This window comes from Trachemys scripta, chromosome 10, assembly GCF_013100865.1.
Source record: "Trachemys scripta elegans isolate TJP31775 chromosome 10, CAS_Tse_1.0, whole genome shotgun sequence".
Lineage (NCBI taxonomy): Eukaryota > Metazoa > Chordata > Testudines > Emydidae > Trachemys > Trachemys scripta.
This window is the reverse complement of record NC_048307.1, coordinates 35599221-35619771: the sequence shown is the minus strand read 5'-3', so window position 1 is coordinate 35619771 and position 20551 is coordinate 35599221. Positions and strand designations below refer to the sequence as shown.

General features: G+C 43.8%; 1 protein-coding gene across 4 annotated transcripts in view; it reads right to left on the bottom strand.

The window, feature by feature from the left end:
• Window positions 1-1565: 1565 nt before the first annotated feature.
• The window catches only part of PIGQ (phosphatidylinositol glycan anchor biosynthesis class Q), a 41428-nt gene continuing 22442 nt past the window's right edge, over window positions 1566-20551 (bottom strand). For all 4 annotated transcript variants that reach the window (XM_034783941.1, XM_034783942.1, XM_034783943.1 and 1 more), the window contains exons 5-11: window positions 17455-17581; window positions 16385-16538; window positions 13663-13774; window positions 11779-11859; window positions 10625-10739; window positions 6140-6201; window positions 1566-2415 (exon numbers count right to left, since the gene is read on the bottom strand). In XM_034783941.1, coding sequence (XP_034639832.1) covers window positions 2263-2415; window positions 6140-6201; window positions 10625-10739; window positions 11779-11859; window positions 13663-13774; window positions 16385-16538; window positions 17455-17581 — 804 coding nt within the window. In that variant the 3' untranslated portion in view covers window positions 1566-2262. The remainder of the gene's footprint in view (window positions 2416-6139; window positions 6202-10624; window positions 10740-11778; window positions 11860-13662; window positions 13775-16384; window positions 16539-17454; window positions 17582-20551) is intronic.

Sequence of the window (20551 nt, the reverse complement as noted above, 5' to 3'; positions counted from 1 at the left end):
TTTCCCCGAAAATAAGACAGTGTCTTATATTAATTTTTGCTCCCAAAGATGTGCTAGGTCTTATTTTCAGGGGATGTCTTATTTTTCAGAAATGAAAAATGCCTTATTATCGGTGGATGCCTTATTATCGGGGAGGTCTTATTATCGGGGGGATGCCTTATATTACAACGAGAGGCAAAACTGTAAGTAGGCCTTATTTTCGGAGGATGTCTTATTTTCGGGGAAACAGGGTATGTCTATGCGAGCTGGGAATTACACCCCTAGCTCCAAGTAGAGACCTAGCCTTAATGAAGATTTTAACCTACATGTACACCAGTGTAACAAGTGCTTACTCACCCAGAAAGAGCTCAAAGAATATTACATACATGGGGACAACTCCTCCTCCCTCAAGCCCATGTAATCAGGCTGAACACCGGGATGGGACAAAAGATCCCTCACCCACCACTGCCCTGGCTATAGAGTGCCAGTAGATATGTTCTGTGACAACTACTGCAGCCCTAAAGCTGCAATATTCTCCCTTCCTGCTGGACTCCTGCAGTGGACGATCGCTAGTGGAGCCATGCGGTAGTGGCTCCGCCAACCCTGACCCCATTCCTCCCTGTATGCAGCTACACAGGAATGCAGAGAAGAGCTCTGCAGCGTAGACACCAGAAATCCTACCCTGCTTTCCCATGCTGATTCCTCTAAAGGCAGAACTTTCGGCCACAAAGGAGAAGAGGCAGGATTTAGTCCATAGGAATAGCTTCACCACCAATGTAATGCAGCCACCTCTGGAATGCAACCTGGCAACAGTGCACAGCAACACTACATATCCTGTTTAAGATATGGGAAGTGACGGTTGTACACCTAGGCACAGTGTACTTACACATCTGTATACAGTCTATTTTAAACTACAGATATGTATGTGATAGGTACATACTAAAGAACCTACTCCCCAGCCAACCCATGAATGTATTTCCCATTAGGGTTAATAGGAGGAACACTTTGAAAGGGGAACAGACACCACAATGTGTATGTACTTAAAACCTGACAGAGAAAGAGACCATTGTTTTCATTGTGATCTGGAGGTTAGTACCGTAAGCAAGAAAAGTATTCTTAAGAAATGGAGTCTACATTTTCCAAAGTGACTAGTAGTTTTAGAGGCCGATTTTGAGAGCTGTTACAGGGTCTGGACTGTTCAAAAATCAGGCCCCTTTAAAAGGTCTCAGATTGGGCACCGAGAAACAGACACATCCAACGTCACTAGTCAGTTAGGAAAATTTAGGCCAAAGATGATTTTTTGTGGTGAAACCCTACCTGTGTCTGTTCCTGCTGTAAATGGTGGGTTAGGTATGGTCCCAGAGCAGTGTGTGTTTTCTGGCCTCCATGCTACATTTTTTCTATGCTCACCCTTGCTGTGGTGCTGCAGTGGAAAAAAGCCAATTCTATTACCAAAGAAAAAGCAATGGGACAAATCAGTGGGCTACATACCAGTACTGTTTCCAAGATGACCGTCCAGTTTGAGAGCATGCATTTGATGAATTGGCTTGAACACGTGAATATGAAAGGTCCAGAATACCTGGATGTAATAATCCACCTCAGTGTTTTGGCTTTAATCACCCTCAGGCCCCAGGCCCCATGAACTTGCATGGAAAGACTAACAGACCATCAGGCTGATCAGGAGCTACTCCCTGGCTTACATGGTATGCTACTGTGGAGAGGTACTGAAGGGTTAAACCTCTAGTCCCTATTGCTGCCAGGCAGGAACGGTGTAATCTAGGGCGGAATAACACTTCATTAACAGAGAACAGCCTGGAAACCAAGTCAGCTGGGTGGGGCCATATAGGTAGGGGAAAGCTGAAGGAAATTGTATAAAACAGGGATTCTCAAACTGGGTGTCGGGATCCCTCAGGGGGTCACAAGATTCTTATGTGGGGGGTCGTGAGCTGTCATCCTCCATCCCAAAGCCCCCTTTTGTCTCCAGCATTTATAATGGTGTTAAATATATAAAAAGTGTTTTTAATTTATAAAGGAGGGTCGCACTCAGAGGCTTTCTATGCGAAAGGGGTCACCAGTACAAAAGTTTGAGAACCACTGATATAAAAACACTCCCATTTAAAATGCAGCCCCTCCTTGCATATTACCAAAGTCTCAACAGAGGATTTGATAGCATTGTCCCAGCTAGCAGCTGCTGGGTCCAGGCTCACTGGTCCTGGGAGCAGCGAGTGGGTTTGAATGGTGTTTTTTGGCTCATTCTTTCAGGCCTGGCTCGTTTGCTTCCCTTTAGTCCTGCTTCTCCCCTTTATGCTTCCAAGGGTAGATCAGCTCTCCAACAAACAGCTTCTTGCACAGAGAGCTCCAGGAATCCTTAGGGTAACAAGCATAGGTTGTGAGCCTGTAGGTCTGCACCACGCTGCCATAGGACAGAGGGTTTATCTGGAAGTAGAGAAGGAAGAGGGACAATGGTGTGAACTGTGGACAACTGAGGAAAGCGAGGAGGTGTGTGTGCAATTCTTTCTGCCTTTGTACCATCACATTAACGCCTTATTAGAATCTCCCAGCTATACTGCTGCACGCTAATGGATTAAAAGAGTTTGCTGGCTATGTAATAATTCTTTGTTCCTCTACAGCACCTTCCACCTGCAGATCTCAAATGAATTTAGCCTCACAATCTCTCAGTGGGGAAAGAATTGTTACCTTCATGTTACAGATAGGGAAACAGAGGCACAGCCCAAGTCATAAGCCTGTTTTAGAGCACTGCTAAGGTTTCATCTACCTGACAAAATGGAACTGTACTGTAACCATGTCCACAGACATGGCATTCAATAGAATACTCTTTTGGGGACACATTTTTACAGCACTTCTGTGGAATATACCAATAAGATTAATTAATTATTGGCTCAATCCTGCAAGAGGCTGAGCACTATGGCACCGATCCAGCAATGCACCTACACATATACTAAACTCAGCACCTATTCCACTTTTTGCAGCATCAAGTCCAATTAGAACTGGATGCATGCCACAGAACATTTCACATGACTAGTCAGTAACACTTTAAAATTAATTCTCTTCAGCTGGGTTCACATCTCTTTCATATTTGCTTTGTACCAATTGCTACAGAATGAGACATGTTCATGGAAAAATAATTTTAAGTGAATACTGAGCAGATTCACAGGAAGCTAGGTTTGAATTTGTCAAGATGAGCATTTGCAGCAGAAATCTAAGAGCTGTGCTCATCCAGTCAGGGAACAGAATCATACTATGTGATTTGTCTTTCTAACCCAAAATAACTAATGCAGCTCAAATTTCAAATACTCTCAATCTCCAGACCAATAATTAATCACTGAAGTTACTGGAGAGTAATTCTGAATAGATTCAATCTGTTCAAGTTGGGGACCACAGGGAATCTGCCAAAAGAGAAAGAAGCAACATTTGAATAACTTTATTACTAGCTCTTCACACAGCTCCATCCACACTGTTAAGTCTTAGATGGAAACAGGTCCATTGTGGGGATGACAAGGGATTGTTGCTAGGGCAGTGAGCCATCTTGTACATTCACTTGGTGGCCACTGACTATTTGGACACAATATTCCTATGCCCATTTAGTTTAAATGTACATCTGTGTGGAGGACTGGTGGCATAGGAGTGAATTTCACCTACTGAGGGATAAGAAATGGCTTTCAACCCAGCACAGCATAATAGTGTCTTACTGTCATGTTTTAAATTAAAAAGACCAACAGTTTTATTAGGGAAGTTGCTGTTGTGAGTTCCTTTTATACAATCTCTGTAGTTCAAGGCTATATAAACTGATAAAATATACCTCCCTTGTTTCATAATGGAATCGTTCCCCTTTCCCTTCCTCTTTCGCTTAACCCTTTCCAAACAGGTTGTTGTGGAAAAGGACATTTCTGGGTGAATGTGCAGAGAGGGATCAAAGTTGTAAAGGAGTCAACTCCTCTAGATCCCCTTTTATAAAACTTGGCTGCATGAAAATCAGGGAAGCCAATAGCTAGTAACCAGGAGTATTTTTTGATATGTTTACAGAAGACATTTTAAAACCCTGTGTAAATACTAAATTGCATAGTGCTTTTTGGAGTGAATTAAACACCCGTGGAATCTTCCTGCTCTCACCAATATACTTGTATTTGGATTCTACATTCTGATGACACTGAACTTTTTTTTAAAATAAAAAAAACAATCGTTTGCTGAATCCCAAGGGAGGTAAGCATCCTCATAAACCAGCTGCAGAGACAGCCCAATTCAAATTAGTCTACTAATCATTTTTATTCTATCATGACATTGTCATACGTTTCTGATCTGCTGCCACCTAGATCAGCTTAGTGCCCAGAGACAGGGAGAATCATCAATTGTCCAGGTCTTATATTTTGTACGTGTGCGCACAATTATACACACACCCAAACTTCCTCCCCTGTGGCACAGTGTGGGGAAGCAGTGCTCCGCAGGGTAATGAGGCACATGGGGATAAAGGCAGGTGACACAAGGCAAGACTATCATGGAAGCTGGGGACAGAAATAGCATGAGAGCTCAGTGTAGCACTGTGTGAATTTTAATCTGTGTCAAAACAGGTTTTCCAGATTTTCATGCTGCAAATCCTGATCTGATAGTGGCAAGGCCCACCAGATTTCTGAGACAGGCCTGCCTGGCATCACTGCCCCCACACTGCAGCAGAAAGCCACCTTTACTGTGTGCTGACCTTTCGGGGCGGGACCAGGATACAGAGGGTCTGTCTATCCAGGCTCTTTTGAACCTCTCTTGATACAATATATGGTGCCACATGTTAGGAAGATTCCTTTCTGTGATGGGCCTATTGATCAAGATCTTATTGTGCTCCCCAACTAACTCCTTGATCCCTTTAACCTGGAGCAGCCACCACCATGCCGCTATAATCACTGGGGCCACATCTTCAGAACCATCATATTGCCTTGCATCTCTCCAGTGGCATAAAGAGAGCTGAAACTGTGCACACCTTCCCTGTGGGGGAGATCCCGGTGAGTGTAGTCAGAGCAGCTGGCTCTTATGCCATCCCTTGGCCCCAGCAGAGGAAACAGGCAGTATGGTCAGAGCGTGCTCTAGCTCTGCTATACCCAGCTCGTGGATGGTACCTGGAGAACTGTTGCCAGCTGGTGCAGATTAGACTAGCTCCAGGCTGCTCTATCCTATGTGGAGATGCAAGTAGGAGTTAGAGCGGGGGTGGAACCAGGTGAAAGTATAGATGAGCTGTAGCTGACTTCTTGATGGTCCCCCTTCTACTGCAACAAGTGGATCTCAGCTGCAGCAAGGGAACTGGCCCACTGTTGTCAAAGTCTTGCTTCTTGCTATTCTACTGACCAGCAGACTGTACTAGCTCTGCAAATAGTGATCAGGAAATGGAGATCCCCCCAATTGCTCCTGCACTTGTAATGAGAAATTATCTGTCGCCACCATATCAGCCCATTTTCAGAAAAGCCTTCCTTGAACGCCTGTTCCTTAGAGGATGGAAAATGTAAGATTTGAAAGACAGCAAGGAGGAGACTCTTCCCCTCAGCTCATCACAGGGCAATCCCGAAACTAAGAACATTTCACAAGGCATCCACCCTTCTTTTCCTGTCTACAATGAACCAAGCTGACTGGTGCATTAGGTAGCTCATGCTTAGCAGCTCATCTGGAAGGGAAGGCCCTCTTACTAGAGCTGGCTTTTGGTTCTCCTTAACTGTTTGCTACTCTGGTTGAGCGTGGTCAGTCTTTTTTGCCTCTCTCAAGGCACAGCATTTATTAAAGCACAGCTGCAGATACCAGGGCAGTGAGATAATGCTAAGCACAGAAGTGATGGACCATCATTACTCACAACTATTCAAGTTTCATTTTGTAACATACAGAATGCTGCTTCTTATGTATAATGCTTCATTAGAAGCCAACCAGATGAACACAAAAACAAGGCACACTAGCTAGGAGCGATAGACTGCAGTACTGAGGTGAAATACTTTCCCCCACCTCCACATCCCAGAACTCCACTGGAACTTTGGAGATGCTTTTCCCTAGAATTCCATCTTGGGAGAGCTATCAGAACTCTTTCTAAAGCAGTCAGAATCATAGAGACAGTCCTGCTGGCAATCCTATAGCAGAGGACATAACTGTGAGCACCAAGCAGCCTGTGGTTTACCTGCATTAAGAGTCGAAGGGGTTTTCCAGCCTTCTGTTCAAGGACTCTGAACTTCACGCTAGCTGAAAAACAAACAAAGAACCATGATGGAGGAGAACAATCTCCATTCTCTTCTTGGATCAATGAGTTGAAAGGGATTTCCTAAAAGTCACACAAGAAAGCAAGCCTGGGGATCATGGCAAGGGAACTACAATGATCTATATTTGCTCCCACCATTCCGACAAAAAAGGGGAATGCTCTACCCAGCGTAAATGAGGGAGAAAGCTCTCCTTTAGTCATTTTTCATATGGCTACTGTACATGTATATGTTTCCCTTCTGCTTTCAGACTAGGTGGGGATAGGCCTGTGATAGTGGATGACACAAAGGCATTTGAGTAAATTCAAAACAATCAATGACTATTGATCACAATGAAGCCATTCATACATTTTCAGCATGCTATTAACCGCTGCAGCTGCCACTCCAGTTTTCACTCCTGTATTCCCTCCAGGACTCACTAAATCCCACAGTACCTTAAAGTCAGACAGGGAAGGTGGTAGATCCAAGCTATGACATATTTGACATAAACAAGGCTTAACCTAACATTTAAAAGAGGGAGAATACAGTATTTTGCACTTTATAGAGGGGCCTTTCATTGGAGGTTCTCAAAACACTTCCCGCCCCCCAAAAAATCAATCCTCAGAACACCCCTACAAAACAGGTCTGTATTATTATCCCTTTTTACAGTTGGGGAAACTGAGGCACAGAGAGCTCAAGTGACTTGCCCAAGGTCAGTTGCAGAATCAGAAATAAAATCCTTTATATAAGTACTTATATGGCCCCATCACCGTAGTATCTAAGTGCATCCCAAATTTTTTAAAAACAAAAATAACCTCTCCCCCTTCTTAATCTTTAGATTAGTTTATAGTTTGTTTGTATAGTTTGTTTGTTTATAGTTATGTGTGTAGAAATTAAGGGAAAGCTAAGTCAAAGGAGTATGACATTTAAGTTCTGCAATTGGTGAGGCCTGTGGTCATTCTTGTCTCTTGTTGGAGTGAATTCCCTAGTCTAAAGTCCAGCTCCTGTGTAAAGCAGAATTTACACAGCAACCGGACCTTAGAATAGGGAATTCACTCTCCACATGAGCCTCCCCTATAGGATGATGGTTTCACTGTTCCAGTGGAAAGTAAATGTTGTGGAAGGTCATGGTGATGGAGGGAGAGGTGTTTCTCACGTAGCTATGGCCAATCCCATGGGGCATTTTAAATATCAGGACAGAGACCTTGAACTGGATTCTGGCTTAATTGGGGAACCAGCATAAAGCAAAGCATCAGGGTGATGTGTTCTGGTGATCTGTGTTGCTAAAGAGACAGGCTTCCACATTTTGTAGCCTGTGGCTTCATTCCCAGATGTATTGAGTTTCAGTAATCAAGCCTGGCGGTTATGAATGAATGGATCGCTATGGGCAAGTCTCTATCCAATAGGATGGGGCACACTCTTCTGGCCAGACACAGATGGTAGTGGGCATTTTTTGCTACTGTTTCTATTTAGGCATTCAATAGCACCAAGGAATCCAAAAGGACCCCAAGGCTGGGGACTTAAGAAATTTGAGGGCAGATTCCCTTGACAGTGCAGAGCGTTATAGAGCAGGCAAGATCTTTGAAGCACTTCCCTTTGCCAGCCAGCATCACCTCAGTCTTGTCTGGGTTCAGCTCAAGCCAGGAACTTGTCATCCAGGTGTTTATTCCGGTCAGTCATTGATGAAAGCTGGGAAATGATGCTGTTTACATTTGTCACAAAGGAGATGTAGAACTGGGTGCCATCTGCAGGCTGCTGGCACTTCAGCCCATGTTGCCTCAATGGCTCCCAGTGGTTTCATATAGATAGTGAATAATACCGAGTAGAAGACTGAGCCCTGTGAGTGTTAGTAGGTGAGGGCTCTGGAGAAGGAAGAACGGTTGCTCATAGTGACGTTCTGCGTTCAGTCTGACAGGATGTATCTGAGCCATTTCAGGGCACTTCTATTCATGCCAGCAACTTATTTGAGATGGGACAGGAATGTTCAAATAGTATCAAAGGAGAGAGGACTAGCAGAGCAAGAACACGTGTGCTTCTCCTGCCTGAAGGCCAGGCTGGACTGTGAAGTGACTTGCCAAAGGTCATACAGCAGGTCAGTGGCCGAGCCAGAAACAAAACCCAATTTCCCTGACTCTCAGTGCAGTGCCTCACCCACTACATAATGCCACTTTCAAGAGAAAAACTGTTCTAACCCCAGAATGCAGCATATCCACCCCAACTCAGGACAGCTTGCTTCAGTCTCTCTCTCTTCTGTCACTGCTTGGGCGTACAGCTCTGATAGATTTCCAGGTGGTTTTATAAAAACATTTCACTTTAAGTGTGTAGGAGTAAGATCTATAGACTCCTAACCTATGGATTGATCATTACCCATCTAAACTTGTTTAGGTGACATGAATACCAGAGTATTATCAATTCAGAGTCTAAGCCAGGCGTGGCCAACCTGTGGCTCCGGAGCCACATGTGGCTCTTCAGAAGTTAAAATACGGCTCCTTGTATAGGCACTGACTCCAGGGCTGGAGCTACAGGTACCAACTTTTCAACGTGCCGGGGGGTGCTCACTGCTCAACCCCTGGCTCTACCACAGGCCCTGCCCCCACTCCACCCCTTCCCGCCCCTCCCCTCAGCCTGACATGCCCTCGCTCCCCCCCCACCCCAGCCTCCTGCATGCCACGAAACAGCTGATTGGGAGGTGCAGGGAGGGAGGGGGAGGCACTGATCGACGGGGCTGCCGGTGGGTGGGAGGTGCTGGGAGCTGTGGGGCTGTGGGGGAGCTGCTGATGTATTACTGTGGCTCTTTAGCAATGTACATTGGTAAATTCTGGCTCCTTCTCAGGCTCAGAATGGCCACCCCTGGTCTAAGCCAAGGAAATCAGAGGCCAGATGTCAGGACTGAACTGAGCCGCAGTTAAACACTGCACTAAATCCTCAGTAATAGTAAAATAATAAATTCAGAGTGTTGAAACAACCTTCATGATCTTTCCAAGATCAACTGACCAGTAACATATGCCAAAAAAGCAATACCACTGGGACATGACTCTGTAATTGGTGACAGAAACCAAGAAGGAGGGAAATGAAAGAATGCTGGTTCTTGAAGGGCTATCTCTGCTTTGAATTTTGATCAGATCCTTTCTCTCCCCACTTCTCTCAGATAAAACGTTCCTGTTCTGGGTTGGGGGTGGTCAGAGACCATAGAAACCCTAAAAGATGACCTCCCATGGTGTCCCTCCTGAACAGAGGTCCTAATATATTTTCATTTTCCTTCATCTTGAAGGCCGGATTGTATCATAGAAAAGTTATTTATCTATTATTTATCAATATCAACATGATTTCCTTCTAGCTAATCACTTGCAGTTTACTGGACAACTTTCTTCAGCTGCATTTCTGTCCCAGAAAGACAGCTCTTAGCAGATCAAGAACTTCCTGCAAGGCAATACATGGAGACTGACTGACAACAGGCACTGGAAAGCAACATTGTTGGTAGCATTCGCCACCTTCGCTCCCAAAGCTGAGCCTGGCATCTCTCCAATAGACAAGGCCACTATCATCAGCCTCGGGCTTCCTTTCCATTTCATGACTGGCCTTGGTTCAGTGATGATCAAGCTCTTCACACTGTTTCTTGCTTTTAGAACTCCGTGCTTCATATTCTTAAACTTGCTTGGGGCTTGTGGTTTAGCCTGCTTGATTTAAATTGGTTGAGCTATCTCTGTTTTCAGCTAACCCCATTTCAGTGCTATCCTTTAGCCTGGTCCCAAAAATGGCTGTCAAACAGTGGCTTGGCAGAAAGTAACTTTGAAATGGCGACAGGTTAACCTCAGAAAGGTGGATGCTTATCTGAAAGTTACCCAGAGTTCTTGGGCTCTGAAATTAAGCTAGCAACTACAGGTCAGATCCTTAGCTAATGCAAATCAGTATAACTCCATAGAAGTCAATGCAACCTGAGGGTCTAAGTTTTCTGAAGAACAGATTCTCTTGAAGTATATCTATACCTTGGTTCCCAGCCACATAGGGATGGGTGAAAATTAAAGAGAAAAGCACAAGTTAACAACTTATCTGAATATCAGAGGATTTGAGGTTTGGACCAGTCCCTGTTTACTTGACCCAGCTGGCCTATTCTGCTATGAATAAGCTGAACTGATTTAAAAGCTGTATAGTAGAATGGCACCTTTTGTTTTAATGTTCTGTATAATGTTGCTTATGACTCAGCTTTAGTGTCACATTAATTTCCACTGACTTTATCATCAGGCTTCGCAGGATAACTGGTTAATAGTATTGACAAGTGCATGGATTTTGCATTAGGAACCTGAGTACTTTTCAGGCACCCTGCCTCTTTCAGTGCAATAAGCTACCTGTGTATTAGATCACGCCCATTCACAATACCACTGTGAATGCAGAAGCCTGTGCTTTTGCCAGTGCAGTGGTGTAGGACCAACCTGCAAGTCTGTAGGATCTGCAGAGCCGAAGGATAACTGAATAAAGGGGCAGAGAGTCAATGAGGTCCACGAGCAGATGGATCAGGCCCTGCACAACCACCACCAGCAGACGGAGCTAAAAAGAAACAGTTAGTGATGTAAACAGGCAGGACTGAGGTAAGCAGTTGGGCTAACAATATCAGAAGGGACTAGTGATTTGGGGGTCTTCAAGTTGTGGATGCTCACCACAAGGCATCTTCAATGGGTCAGATTTTCAGAAAGTGCTAAGCACCCACCCTGTCAGAGTCAGGCTCCTTAAGACTCTTGCCTTAAGTCTATAACAGTAACCTTGGTGCCAGTGGCAAAAGCATGTGGTATACTCTACTTTCAGATAATGGGCCAGCATATCAAAGGCTGATGTGGGGAGTTCAGGCTTCTGTTTCCAGTAGCATCCATCGCTCTGTCTAGCAGCTGCTGGCAAATAGGTGCAAACCCTTGTCTCTAGAAATAGCTTGTTTGTGACTGAAGAATCCCTTTATAGAGCATTTAAGCAGGAGCACGCCAGTTAGAAATGAGTTCTCTGCTTAGTATCCTCACACAGTGCCTCGCCATCGCTGATTTGAGCACCTTCTTTTGTCATACTATCGATCATTTTTTCTGTCAAACTCATTTGAGTCCTGTACTATTTTTACCTTCTCCCTTTCACAAGAGGGGCTAAAATAATGTGAAGGTTCCAGCTTTTAGTGGAAAAATGTGCATCCATGTCCCAAATCAGACTGGTCAGATTGGACAAAGAGTCCGATTCCCTCCCCAAAAGTCTTGCCAAGTAGATTTTAATGGAAAAGGTTAATTTCCAGATGGAAAAGTTCTGGGTCAAACCAGAGGTGCAGCCACCCCAGGAAATGGGAGGGAAAGATTAAACATGGCTCCAGGGAAAGACAGTGGAGCAGTTTGTCCTGATGACTTTGATTTTCTGGGAATTCCCTTCAGAGAAACACAAGTGTGTATCCTGAATTCCATCTGCTTGGTTCACATTGCTTGCGGGCAAGAACCCTTCCTGGGACAGTCATAGGAATATATTTGTATGGGGATGGGGGAAAATGACTAGGAATCTTATTTTTACTTCACTCACATACATAGATGAGATGTGACCATCTCTAAGGGTTGAATCTTACCAAGGTAAACACCAAGTAATACAGTGCAGTCGTGGGCAGAAGAAATAGCAGGATTGTAAATAACAAAGTGCCAATGAATAACTGGGAAAAAAAAGACACAATAAACTATTGTTAGTAGAGTACTGGCACAAGAAATTTAGACAGCATTAAGTGGTTAGACCAGGGGTAGGCAACCTGCGACACGCGAGCTGATTTTCAGTGGCACTCACACTGCCCAGGTCCTGGCCACCGGCCGGGGTGGGGTGGGGGGAGGAGAGGGCCTCTGCATTTCAATTTAATTTTAAATGAAGCTTCTTAAACATTTTAAAAACCTTATTTACCTTACATACAACAATAGTTTAGTTATATATTATAGACTTATAGAGAGAGACCTTCTAAAAACATTAAAATGTATTATTGGCACACGAAACCTTAAATTAGAGTGAATAAATGAAGACTCGGCACACCATTTCTGAAAGGTTGCCGACCCCTGGGTTAGACTGTGGGCATGTGGAAGATTCTCAATACCTCTCTCCCCATGCTACTGCTTCTGAGCCCATCTAGTTGGTGAATAATACTTTATTACTCTGAATACTTCCAGTGATCCTGCCGTCAATAAATGCCTGGCATAAATCAACATAGCTCCAACCTGACTCTTTAGCTTTGGATTCCATTTTCCATAACAGAGAGGATACAGAATAATAATGCATCATCATTTTTTCAGTATAGTACCCAGAGGGTCCTTCCCCAGAGGCAGATCAACATCATGGATTTAAGCACATAACCAGAAATACACTATCACTCACTCCTGGCCAACTTCTAGTTTACAGCTGTTTTTTTTTTTCAAATAAAGGCTCATCTCTCATCCCCCACCTTTATTTAGCAAAATCATCATGTATTAGCATTTCAGAAAGTCTTTTCACGTCTGTGCTTTGAAAGCCTGTTCCCACAGAAGCCAATGACAAAACTCCCACTGGCTTCAATGTCAGCAGGATGAGGCTCTTAGTGCCAAACCCATTATCATCAATATACAATGGGATAGAAACCTGCAGTAGCACACACAGCCTTTCTGACACTGACGTTCTTACTTTCCTGTCATTGGGGAAAAGAGGAAAAATAGCTCCTCTAGTATTGTGTAAGAGGCTTAAGATTATCTGTTGCAATTCACTGAGATGCATTGGTCCCGGAAGTTACTAAATAGCACTTCAGCAGAGATTACGAACGCACGGTCGGAAGCTGCAATGAAGCTAGCCACTCTCTCAGTGTATTCATCATTGTACCCGCAATTATTCTCAAGCTCAAGGTAAGTGAAAATACAAAATAGTGTGCCAAGAAGATTTTTTACTCAGCACCATTTAAATTATTCTTTTTAAATCAGGCCAGAGGAGCCTGGCTCTGACCAACTTTCATGTTGTTTCTGTGACATTTTAGAGTTTAAAAGGCAGATTTACACTATTCCAGAAAAATGTTTTCTACATGCTGGTGAAAACGTGTGGGCCAAGCTGCAACCCAATGTGAATTAAATAGGGTCTTTTAATAGAAACACTAAGAAGCATGTTACTATGGCAACACTGCTGGGCACCACTATAATTATTTTTCGCTCCCACATATCCACTCCTCTACCCTTACCCTGAGAGGTGGTGAGCATCTGCAACTCTCACTGACATTGCTACAACTGCTCAGCACCTCACAGGATCAGTTCCCTTGAATCTGGGGAGGAATGATGACTCTGGGGTACAGCAGAGAGGAGCCATGTAGACAACTTGCCAAGAACTGTACTCAATTTGGATATAATGGAGCAGTTGGTGGTCTACACCCCAATATTAAATGAGGCAAGATCAGGTCATGCTGCAGGAGTTTGTGACCAGAGTGTAGCACAGCACCTCCTTGATGCTCTGCCACTACCTGATCCAAGTCATAGGAGCAGGAATCCACCCGCTGTCTCAGGACATTCCACTTCTTCCCGCGGAACAGGCGCCAGAGAGATGACAAGCCATAGATCTTCAGGCAGTAGAGCCTGTGCAAAGGGGAGAAGCACCACAAATTAGAACCAAGAGATCCCCAGCTATACCACAAAGCAACTGCCATTGCTACACACACACACTCTCAGTTCAGCAGGGGCAGGATGTGAACCTAATGAAGTCACACAAATTCAAGGAGACAAAACACACTGACCAAAGAGATAAAACAAAATATTGAATAGCTGCTCGTTCAGTGAGCAGTGTCCAGCCTGCGCACTGAATGAGCCAGGGAAAAATAGTGTTAGCGCACTAGCCTAGGACTTGGGAGACCTGGGATCAATTTTCTGCTCTGCCACAGACTTCCTGGGTGACCTTGGGCAAGACCCTTAGCTTTCCTGTGCCTGAGTTCCCATCTGTACAATGGAGATAATTCTAGTTACTTACCTCACAGGGATATTGTGAGGATAAATACATTAAAGATTGTAAAATGCAATCTACTGATATCTGCTGACAAAAAGCACTATATAAAAGAGATAATAATTATAATAATTAATAATAATTCCTATGTAAAGAGTTTATCCTAATGCATATGCACAAGAATTCCACAGACCACCTTAGTTCTCGCATTTCCTAACTTTGGAGTGCTTGACTTTGCAAACCTACTGTTCTTTTAGCATAGTTTTGTGAGTGCAATTAAAATATACAGTAAGTTAAAACACTAAACCACTATTGTGAAAGTGGAAGTGGGTAAATCTTATAAAACAAAGGAAAACAGCTGAAAGGAGCATAAAGCCTAAAGAGACTAGTATAATGCTACTAACAAGCTGGTAATACTCAGAACAGCACAGTAATCCATAGGCTACAATGTTCCCAAGACAACTCAACCTTTGTGCACCAAATTCCTCTGATTGGTGCACACGTCTCATTCCTTTGACTAATACTGCACATGCCCAGTCCCAAGCAATCAATGACTTAATGTCAAGTGTCAATGACCTGCCTGTCTGATATTGCCACACCTTCTGTGTCTATCTGTATATGTATGCGTGGTGTCATTTATTCACCATGTGGCTACCTTGGAAACAGACCCCCAAGAACTCCATATTTCCTTGGCCAGTGAATTTGCCACTTAAACAGCGTTCATTTGTTGCAGAAATTCTCCTCCCAGTTGCTCAAATTCCAGGATTTTGTGGTAATTTTATTATTTGGGTACTTTGAGCTCACTGCCTGGTTCTCCCTCCGCACCAGGGGTCATTCTCAATAGCTGAGTTAGCTTGATGCAGGCCTCACGATGAAGTGTCTTGTGTAGCTATTCTTCTAACAAGGATACAGAACTGTGCAGACTGGCACGTCAAAGCTCACAAGACAGAAGAGCTAGGAATGGACAGAGCTTCTGCCTTTTTCGCCCCACCCACCCTGATTCGTCCCTAAGGGTACGTCCAGACTACCCGCTGTATTGGCGGGTAGCGATCGATTTATCAGGGATCGATATATCAATCCCCAACATGCTCCCAGTCAACTCCGGAACTCCACTGGAGCGAGCGGCGGGAGCGGACTTGATGAGGGGGCCCGCGGCCGTCGATCCCGTGCCCCCCCCCCAGTGTAGACCAGCCCTCTGAGGAACAGAGCCCCTCGTGCACTCTCTACAGCCAGAAGGAGAGACTTCAAGTAAAAGAGCTCTGTGGATGAGTTTCCTACTAGGCAATATTGCTATTAGTCCTAAGCTCTCTAATTATAACAGTAAGATTCTTAAATTAGACATCTCTCTACCTCTAACCTCCCCACCGTCCTGCTGGGAGAATGCTGTCTCTATACTTATTAGGCAGGAGCTTCCCTATTTATCCCCTCAGCTCTTTTGTTTTCTCTATAAGGCTGCTATTCGCTATCGCAGTTTGTGATTTAAAGGATGCCCCCACGTTAATGTAGATCATCAGCAGAACATATTTTGTTTTGATTTCTTACTGCAAGAATAGCTCTGACATACCTAGTACAGAATGTGACATGAAAGGCAGAATGAGCATCAGCCATTTACACACATATCCTTGGCCTTCCTAGTTCATACTCATTTCCCTGTGACTGTAAAGTGCACATGGCCCTCTAGTGGGGCAGAGGGAATAATACAGCAGCAATTTAACCATAAAATCGGGCAATCTGAATATTGCAGTTGAAAATCCAGACAGGTTACTCCATATGGATGCAATCCTCTGAAGTAAGGTAGGAGGTAGGGGTCCCAGTTTTGGTTGAATGTATTTCTGGAGGTTTCATCACATGACATAACCTTTAATTAAAGATTAATCTTTAATTCCTGGAGACTCTGGGACAATCCCGGAGGGTTGGCAACCCTACGCCCGGAAAGGTCACTTCTGGAGCAGCCTTAAACACAAATTAGCCCCTCAAATCTAGGACTCTTGGGCAAACTGATCTCTCTCATTCCACTCCTCAGCATAGTTTTACTTTTCCAACCGCCACTGTCGAAAGGGAGAAGACACTTATATCTAAGACACTTAGGATGCTTATAGCTCAATGCTGAGACTCAATCATTTGGACATAACATAACCGGCCAAACTAATTTCTGCTTTAAACCTGTTAAATAAATGGGGTCAAACCAGGGATCAACTATGATGTTTGGACCAGATATACTTGAGAAACAAACAGGTCAATACACCCACCTGGCTCCATAGACATAGAAGCAGTAGATATGGAAGGTCAGGAGTGCAATGATGTCAGAGAGGATGGAAAGCGCTACAGTCAGGCCCAGACAGGCTGACAGGCCAACATACCAAAGGATCATCTCAATGAATGGAGACATCAGGTGGATATAGCCTGGTGGAAGTTGGAAGAGTAACACTGTACAAAGGGTAATTATTTGCTCTCTGGAGCCTCAGATGAAACTCTTGATGGCCTCAGCGTCTCTCTCCCCCATCCCTCACAGAATGTTGTTGCAGAGATCAGAATCAAGATCATATGAATGTAAAAACAGCAAATTCTGTTAGGCTGCCATCGTATAACTACAATGACTGGCAAATACCACTCATTTCCTTCCCGATCTTCTCAGCCCAGGTGTGGCAGTTTTAGTGAGACACACGAACACCTGCTCACCCTGTCCAGACAAGGTCATCTTGTTATTCCTTTAATCCTCTGGGGTACATTTTTCAGAAACATACTAATCAATTACCGATACATTTTCACCAAAATCTCCTACTCCAACAGAAACCATCGCAAAGGAGTTGTGAAAATGGTTTGTGCAACATTTTTAGTGGCATAAAGCTTCTCTGATCATCATCAAGGTAGGGTGAAACCTTGGAAAACCAGAGCTCTGCTTCATTCATTAACAGAAGGAGACAGTCACAGATTCTGTGTCCAACATGACTATTTTCCAACATAAAAAATATCTTTATGACCAGTGAGATTCTGTTTCAAAGTGGGGGGGAAGAATGCAAACATGAGACAGTTAGTAAACAGAAGTCAGTTACAGGACAGGTCCTGTACTTCAACCCTCAAATAAAATATCCCCACCACCATGCAAAGTAACTAGGTGAGCACTGTACTTATTTGCATAATTTCCCTGTGTCGATTCCATGAATCCAAATTTGGCTCATGTTCCCAGACCAGAAAGATTCACAGACCAGTATGTCCTTGCAATACAAATTTGGATTCATCATACATCACTAGGACAATCTTAAACACTAGGGAGGGAGAAGTGAGAGGGAAAGACGAAAGGTTAAACAATTGCACTTACTAATCCACAGATGAATGTGGTAAAGGAAGAACCGGCCCAACACCTGGTCCAAAGCCCGGTTCATTTTTAAACCGGCTGGCACTCCCATTAGCCACTGAAGCAGGTCCTGGAGCTCTTTGGCTATATGCTACAACGTAAGGAGACAAGCAATGTTAGTTACTGGAAAGCAATTACACTGTACGTTCACAACACTCCCCACGTGCACTGATAGAGGAATGGTGAGATTTTTCCGAAGTTAAAACCTTTGGGGGAAAACTGCCTCAGAGGCACAAAAAATACTATAGGAGTTACACTAGAAATAGCATATACCTCACGATTAGCCAGCGAACCTCTTTCTGAATCTTAAGATACCACCACCTAAGAGCAGGATCTCCTTAGAAGCCTTGTCAGAAATTAGATCACAGATTGTGCTTCTGACAACTCTTTTGCAGGGAAAAGAGCAACCTGAGTGATTTTCACAGAAGGCTCTCATGAGGTAATGATAACTCTTGAGAGCTGAGTAAACAGGTTACCCAAAGTAACATATATTAGAGATGATCAAATAGTTAAGATGGGTGGAGAAATCTGTCAGAGGAAGATTGCTGCACAAATAGGCTGGGATTTTCAGAAGAGCTTGAGGCTATGTCTTCATTGACAATAAGGTGTGTGGTTATCCTGCTGTAAAAACACGGTAGAGAGACAAGGCACTTGTAGTGTTTCCCACGAGATAAATTAGGTGAGGTCAGCCATGGGAGGGGGGCATAGGGCAGTAACACTACAAGTGCCTTGTCTCCACTTTGTACAACAAGATAACTATCACGTTAGTTACCTCGATCTAAAAAAACATCTTTGTGTCAGTGAAGAGAAAGCCTAAGGGAGTTAGGTGCCCAAATCACATACATAACCAAAATCAAACAAAGGCCTACAATGGTGGATTATGCAGGAGAATCTAGATTTAGTACCCAAAATTGATGGATTATGGACCTAATTTCCCAATGATGCATGTGCATAACGTCTTTTCAACCTAGAGTCACACAGACATTGCTGAATTTATAAACATAACAGATACACATACTTTTAGTTTAGTAGCAGTACATTTTCAACGTGAACACAGTTTTCCTTGCCAACAGGATTGTCTGTTCATCTCATCCACTCTCCTTTGTCCTCACATCTCTTAAAACACTCATTGCAAGCCAGGGCTGGCTTGTACCAATGAATCTGGCCCTCATTGAGAAAGAAGTGCCAGATACTTTATAAATAGAACTTTGTTAATATTTAAAGTGTTGCAGCTGTAACTTAGCAAAAGGATTTTAATTAAATATTTAAATGTTTGAGAGCAGTCCTTCTGCAAGGTTGTTTTCTGGTATGGAAAATTACTGAAGTCCTTAGATGACTTCAATTTGTAGTTAAATCCTGACTATTGCTAAGCATTCCTGCATGGTGTCTTGGCTGTCGTTGCTTTGTAGGCCCTGGGGTGTAGCCTCTTGTGGGGTTTTTTTGCTGTTGGATGCTTTAGAGCCAATTGACAGCAAGAAGAAATAGACTAAAATACATGACTTTAAGAGTCCGATCCTCTAGCTGCAATTGTTAATACTGAATGTGTCAGATATTAATAGATTAAATGTAGTGCATTACATGGAAGTCATTTCATTAAGGTGCTGTGGGAGCATCACCAACCTTGAGAACACAGCTAAAGTGGTTTAGATCAGCTCAGTCTGGAATGATTTTCTTGTTTAACTGCAGTGCACCTGTTCTTCTCAATAGAGACTTTGACGGTGGTGTGGCATCAAAGGAGAATGACAGGCCCGTTCAGGATAGGTAGCGGGGCACAAGCACAGGCAAGGAAGAGCTCTTAATGGGTGGTCTCATAAAACTCAGAGCAAACCATAGCTGTTAAAAAGCTAAAGAACTGTCTTTCTGATATGTTTGTACAGTGCCTAGCACAACAGGCCCTGGCTTCTAGGCACTACTGGACTATAAACTAAGAATAATAATGAAATTAACATCTTTTCTCCTTGTTTTATTTATGGATTGGCAGAATATGACTGACAAGGGACTTGTTTTAAAGTCTGACTTGAGATGCATTCAATTATCACCAGTATAGGATCAGAAATATTCAGCATGGTTTAATTGGGGCATGATCTGTGACAGATAATAAACAGGTGTCTGCCCCAAAGAGTTTAAATGCATGAGCAAAACTAATACAGAACACAGACAGCATGGGGTGGGGGATTGGCCTTTATAACCACAACACTTCATAGACAAGATAGGGAGTTAGAAGGTTTTGTTTCTTTTTCAGACAGGGAAGATCCATTGTGAGGCTTTTGGGAGAAGGGGCAGCTTGGAAGAAGGCAGAGTCAGGAGCTGCCAGCAGGGAAGCTTGGGTTGAACAGAGAAAGTGGGAAGGTGTGTAGGAGGAGGTGAGGTCAGACATGGAACTAAGAAAGGTTATTTTCCTCTATACATTCAGACAGCTGACTCCAAAACTGGCCTTTTATGCTGCACAGAGCTATTCCTTAGATGTCTCTGAATCACATCTGCTTCATTTACTGACAAAAGCAACTTGTTATTATAGTCAGCACTGCACAGCTAGTCAAGCTGTGAAAGAGGGAGCTGGAGTGGATGATGTCTTGTGCATTATCGACAATTGTCAGCTAAGTGCTGAATCATTATCGCTGGGGATAATGAATGATGGGGGAGGAGCACAGCTTGATTTCCACACAGCAGGTTGGGCTTAAAGTGCTGGCAGTTGGAAAAGGAGAAAGTGACATACCTATTATTTTTTGTCTCCATAGACAGGGCTAGTGGGAAGGTGTAACATACCAGAGTGCAATCCACACCAGTGGGGGGTGGGGGAGGGGAGGGATATGTCACCCTTGCCATGCAACCTGGGGTGCCTTGCAATGCCTTACTTTGTAGCTTCCAATCTGGACTGCTCACAGACAGCCTGCCAGCATGCAGGTCCCTCCCAAATGTGTTTGTGTAACTGCAGCCTGCCAGTCACACCCTGACTCTCACCAGCCTTTGTTATACAGCAGGGTGCCCCAACACACCCCCAGTCCCGGATTTTCCTCCAGAAATGTATGCTTTATACTGCTCAGGCCTCTCCTGGACAGTC